At 42.6% G+C, this 6,316-nt stretch overlaps 1 protein-coding gene across 1 annotated transcript; it reads right to left on the bottom strand.

Moving 5' to 3' along the window:
• Positions 1-391: 391 nt before the first annotated feature.
• On the bottom strand, positions 392-5,786 carry fam78bb (family with sequence similarity 78 member Bb). The gene is made up of 2 exons (XM_036579544.1): positions 5,496-5,786; positions 392-1,080 (listed from the first exon to the last, which is right to left on the bottom strand). Exons 1-2 carry the CDS (start codon positions 5,756-5,758, stop codon positions 558-560), a joined length of 786 nt encoding a protein of 261 aa, XP_036435437.1. The 5' UTR covers positions 5,759-5,786; the 3' UTR covers positions 392-557.
• Between the last annotated feature and the right edge of the window lie 530 nt (positions 5,787-6,316).

The following is a 6,316-nucleotide window of genomic DNA, read 5'->3' as shown; positions in this document are numbered from 1 at the left end:
CAGTCCAGAACTGGTTTTAAGGCAGATGTGTTGCATTCTCCGTGCCACGCTGACCCCTCATCCATCCAAACAAAGGCAGTAGTGTGGAATTAAGGCAAGTGGTCCTTTGCAACAGATGTTTTGGAACGAGCTGATTTCTTTAGGGAAAATCGCTGCTTGCTTCCATATTTATGGCCTGTTTTGTATTCCTGAAAGAGTCAAAATCAACCCAGTGACTCCTCTCTCCACCCAAGGTAGTACATTTGGAGAATCCTCATGAAACTGTAAACTTGTGAAATTCCGAGTTTAAGAAATTGGCTTTAAATGGCTCATTACTATTGGGCATCTCATCCTCTCATTCTATGGCAACACAGCTGACCACCCAAACGCAAACAGCTGGTAGTTGCCATTATATCATGTGACATTTTTTCCGTCTTTATGAGTCGACAAGGACCGTCTGAATGTACCATCAGTCCTAATTTACTCCTTGCTCCCATTCCTTTGGACTGTGGGTAAAGTCAAAAACAACCCCAATGAAAAAGGACCTCTCTTTCTACATCTGGTCTTCCCTGACCTCTCTACTTTGAGGGGATCACGACCAGTGGAGTCCCCCTTTTAGGCCGCCACATGAGGACCTGGGCATCGTTGGCATTGGGTTTTCCCAGGGCGTTGGGAGGGATGGGCTCCATGTGGGTCAGAACCTTGGGCTGGTCCTGGTGGGGCGGTCCCACCAACCTGGCCCTGGAGCCCAGAGGCATGTTGGGATCAACGGCGATTTCCACTCTCATCCTCCACTTGACTGTCTGCAGGAGGATCTTCTCTCGTGTGGCCGCGTTCAGCGCCACTAGCCACGTGGTGAAGCTCTGGTCCCGTGTGATGTATGTGAGCCGTGGTGCGTTGCTCTCGCTCACTGGCACCGCCCACGTCACGCTCGGGTAGAAGTTGTCATTCATGCTGACGGTGAAGCGTGACGGTTTGGCCATCGGACCCGAGAGTGTCACCGTTTCCGTGGTGTTGCCGTACCATGGGTAGCTCACTCCATCTGAGTCGCTGATGGCTCTCACCACATTGTCCCTCAGCTCTGGGATCTCCCAGCTTGACCTGTGGGGGGCAACAAAGGACAAAATCATTTTTGGCCATTTTGGCCATTTTGATGAGTTCAAATACGGATACTTTCTTACATTTTTGGGAGAATGCTTTTAGAATACGTCCCCAGTAAAAATGCAATCTTTAAATTTTAAAGTCAGCAAGTTTCAAACATGCTTGATAGATACACTTTAAAGGGGAACTCAACAAATGGCTTTTTTATAGACATTCCTTGTTTGTAGTTCATTATGTACAGAAAATATGCATTAACAATTTTTTTTTGGTGAGGTGAGTTTAGAAAAAGAGGGAGATAATGTGTATCTGACAATATGTATGTACATATGTAATATTCATATTTATTTTAATGCATTTACATTGAAGTAGAAGGGGAAAGTTTGTTAAAGTTGGCTTGACAAAGCCATTTCTATGGAATCCCAGGTGGTTGATAAGATGTTGCTAGGATGTTGCTGTGGTATCCCAGGTGGTTGCTAAGGTGTTAGGCCATGCTATGGTGTCCCAGGTGGGTTCTAATATGTGATATATGTGTGTGCGAGTATATACACTCACCAAGCACTTTATTGGTAACACCCGTAACACTTTATTTGGATGGTCCACTTTAGATTCTTTGTAAATGTTCAGTATATCTTTAAGTAACATTAAACTAAATAGCCATTAAATCCAACGGACTGTGAAGTTAAGTGTTACTTGGACGGTCCACTCTAGGTGCTTTGTAAATGTTTGATTGGCCTTTAAGTAACATTGAACTAAATATCCATTAAATTCAACTGAACTTTTTCAAGTTTAGTGTGAAAGAATATATCAAATCTAAACCTAACCCTAAACCTAACCCTCACCTTAACCTCAAGGTAAAACCTACATCTACTCCTGACCCTAACCCTAACCATAACGTTGTTGATAATCAACTGAACATCACCAGGAAGTTTGTTAATGATTTAAGTCTCTGTAGAGCATCTATAGGGGACCATCCAAATAAAGTGTGACCAAAATGTTATCTCAGTGATTTTAACTGTGGCTTGATTGTGGTGCCAGATGGGCTGGTTTGAGCATTTCTGCTGGTGATCTCTTGGGATTTTCACCCACAACAGCTGTAGAGTTTATTTAGAATGGTGCAATAAATAAATACTGAATAATCAAGAAGGCATTTCAGTTCTACGGATGGGATTGATTTGATGAGAGAAGTCAATGGAGAATGGCCAGACTAATTCGAGCTGACAGAAAGGCTGCAATAACTCAGATAACCACTCTGTACAATTGTGCTGAGCAGAAAAGCATCTAAGAATGCACCACACATCGAACCTTGAAGATGGGAAAAGTGTAGCGTGGCCTGATGATAGATAATAGGGTCAGATTTTGATGCCAACAACATGAATCCATGGACCTGCCTTATGCATCTAATTAACACTCAATAAAAAAATGCTTGTTTCAAAAATTGAATTGGAAATGATTTTTAAATAAATACTTTTCTAGTTTAAAGCTGCACTATGTATAAGATATTTGAGCATGTGCTGCTGTAAAGCCTAAAATAATTTAAAGTCAGAGATGTCAGGCCAGATATAATAGGAATCCATCCATCCATCATCTAAACCGCTTATCCTTCTGGGTCGCGGTGGGGTGCTGGAGCCTATCCCAGCTGTCATTGGGCGGAAGGCAGGATACACCCTGGACAGGTCGCCAGTCCATCGCAGGGCAGACATACACATTCACACACACCTAGGGCGTCCAATTGGCCTGACTGCATGTCTTTGGATTGTGGGAGGAAACCCACACAGACATGGGGAGAACAGGCAAATAATAACAGGAATAATATAATAGGAATATTTGAACCAGGTTATACAACTTAATATATTAACGTCACACGTAAACAGACTCAAAAAAAAGGTCCAGCTCGATGTTTAGGTGCAAAATTATGAAAAACATTATACAGATGATAATAGATAATTCACTCGCATCCTCCAATCCTGAATGAGTTCCAGTTCAAAACTCTTTTAACCCACTCACAAACTTTAGATTCATCCGAAGGGATCCAAAGCACAACTCATGTTACATAATACTCTTTAGCATGTTGCGCCCAATTACACATTTTCACCAGAGAGGTCACCAAATCCCCAAATCTTACATAGTGCAGCTTTAACCACGTCTATCATGTACTTCTATGATTTTACTTCAGTAAAAAAACTTAAGAGTGTTTTTTTTTACCAGATTATTTTGTTTGAGTAAGGAACGTATGTACTTTTGCCACCTCTGGTCAGTTTACACACTAAATCAAGCATTTGTTCAGTTCAGTAGTCTTGTTCCATGTTTATTAAATTGCCAAATGTACCCAAAGGCACATAATAGAACTTTGCTAACTACCTAATAGTGTTTGTAAATTGTTTTTTGTAGTTTTGCACAGTGTCACTTTAGGCATTTGCTGCTATTATTGCTCCTTGTATTTTTTTTTTGTATTATTTATTATTCCTGTTTCTATAAGAGAGATACCCCACAAAATTTCATTGTACCTGAGTATAATAAGAATAAAGATTCTATTGTATTATAGATAAATGTTGAGAAACAATCAGTCAGTTAATCAATTCCATCACCTAAAGTGGATAAACTATATTGTGCATACCAGCAGTCTCTCAAAGACAGACTGACAAATGGGGGCAGCTGGTCCAAGCATACATTTATAAGAAAACAAAAAGTCCCTAAATCCTGACCTCATGTCTTTAGGTAGGCAACAGAATTTTTCAGGGGCTCAGCCATGTCTTTGTGCAGGCCTGCTTGCCTGGGACACTACCAGAGTACTCAGACTGAGACACAGTGATGCTGAATCTACGAGTCATTTGTAATTTAAACAGGCAGAGTAATAATGGGAACGTCTCGTAATGCATATATGCATTATAATAGCCCAGCTGCATGTGTTAAATGATTCACTATGAGAGGAACATTATTATTGCAGAAAGTGTCAGTTGGTGCGACCCGATTCTGCCGTCTCTTCACCAAATCTGGTCCATCTGCCACCCACATGCACCCCCCCCCAACCTCCCCAGGAGCACCAGGACTCCACTCCCCCACACACATGTCCACACACACCTCCACACCAACACACACATGTCCACACACACCTCCACATGAACAGACCCTGCGGGGAGCGGCACAGGAACCCGACCAGGCAGTAGGACTGTGGGAGGGTGTGAGAATCTCTCTCTTTCTCTCTCTCTCTCTGTCTCTCTCTCTCTCTCTCTCTCTCTCTCTCTCTCTCTCTCTCTCTCTCGCTGCCTATCTCTTCCCTGGTTGTCTATCTGTTTCTCTATCTGTGAAGGAGTTTGACTGCATTCCCCTTGGCCTCACCTATGCTCCACACCCTCACCTCAGCTTCAGAGCTGCCGTTCAGTCTTTGCTTGCACTATTATTCTGTCCTGATCCAGCGACAAAGGGTGTGAAATCATTCGCTTTCGTGTGGGTGTCTAAATGGAAGAGCAGGACGGCTCGCAGGCCAGCAAAGGCTCAGATGCACAGAGCTCCAGGTGCTACAGTGATACATAGACATGCACAATGAATACAAAGTACTGTACTTGATAATTACGGACTGTCGTCCCACACAATTGCACCCGAGCCTTTCATGCACGCAAAAACGCAGGAAAGATCCCATTCATAAGAAAAAAAACACGAGTCTCGCCTACAACCTCAGTCAGACCTCACATCTCATACATTTTGTGAAACAGGCTCTTAGGCGTCAGACCCTGGAGGATTACATTGAAGCTTCATCTTAGTTCCAAAATAAAAGTATAAACAGTTCTCAGATGTATAGAATTTGATGTACGGTTCTAGGAAAAAACATTACATTAGTATAGAATCATTACATTATGTGAAGGTTCTTTTAAACCTTAAAAAAAGGTTCCTCACACATACATATTGTTTGTAAGAATGGTTCTTCAAAGAACTATCCTCTGAAAGATTCTGTAGCACAGATGTACCAATCGTCAATTTTCATGGCAGATTTTGATCCTGATGGGTGTTTTTTTTGGACTGTTTTAAGTGGCCAATTATTTATTTGTTTCTTTTTTGTTTATGTAATATTTTAACTATCGTAAAATAACGTCTCCGAAATCAAGCAGCATATTCATAACCATTTCAAATGACCGCTGTCTGTGAAGGAGCTTTTAGAGTCATTAAAGACTTCGGACGTCTGGTTCCTATCACCAACACTGTGAGCAGTTCAGACTCAGTAAGTTTCTCTAGATCTGAACATTTCACACCAAACCACTCTGAATGAGAATGAATTAACCATTTCAGCAGGAATTTTGAAAAAATTGGTGGAATTCCCCTTCAAGCAATCTTGTATATGTGATAATACTGTTTCTAATACTGTACAACATACCACCCTCTATAAAAACTGACTTTAATGCAGGCTTAAATGACCAACTCACATTCCAATGGCTCCGTAGGTGTTGTGGAACTGCATGTGAGTGCATGCCTGTATCCACCCCACCACCCAGGTCTCGTTCCGTGGGATGGGGGGCATCACCACCCGGGCCGAGGCTTTGAAATAGGGCGTCTTGTAACGCAGCACTATGGGCGAGTTTTCTTCGATGGCTGTGGGGCCGCGGTCAATGGTGGCGGTGACATCATACACCACGATGTTTTCACGCTTAACGCGGGACTTGCACGCGATGCTGTGGATGCAGCCCATGGTGGACAAGGGGTTTGGATTGCTTTCACATGGGCCAGTGGAACCGAATCAGCCTGATGTCATTCTGAGGAGGAGTCAATCTGAGGAGGACGAGTTCTCCTTTTTCAGTCCAGGTTCCTCTCAGTGGTTCTTCCTAAAGGTCTTTGAGAGTTTTGCCTCTTGTGATTCTTGGTTACTCTTAGTGATTCGTCTTCATGCTCCCTAAGAGCCTTTCCTTTTCAGTCTTGGTTCCTCCGTGGTTCTTCTTCAAACTCCCATGGAGGTTTTTCTTGTAGGTCTAGGTTCTTCTCAGTGGTTCTTTCTCAAGTTCTTTGGGAGTTTTTCTTTTTGAGGCTTGGTTCTTCTCAGTGGTTCTTCCTCATGTTCGTCAAGGTTTTCGTCTCTTGATTCCTTTTTTGATCCTTGGTTCCTCTCAGTGATTCTTACTCATGCTCTTCAAGAGCCTTTTCTTTTGAGTCTTGGTTCCTCTTAGTGGCTCTTCCTCATGCTCTTCAAGAGCCTTTCCTTTTGAGTCTTGGTTCCTCTTAGTGGCTCTTCCTCATGATCTTTAGGAGCTTT

This window comes from Colossoma macropomum, unplaced genomic scaffold, assembly GCF_904425465.1.
Source record: "Colossoma macropomum unplaced genomic scaffold, Colossoma_macropomum, whole genome shotgun sequence".
In the NCBI taxonomy this organism is placed as follows: Eukaryota; Metazoa; Chordata; class Actinopteri; order Characiformes; family Serrasalmidae; genus Colossoma; species Colossoma macropomum.
The sequence above is the reverse complement of the archived record's forward strand: the minus strand, read 5'-3'. Positions and strand labels throughout refer to the sequence as shown.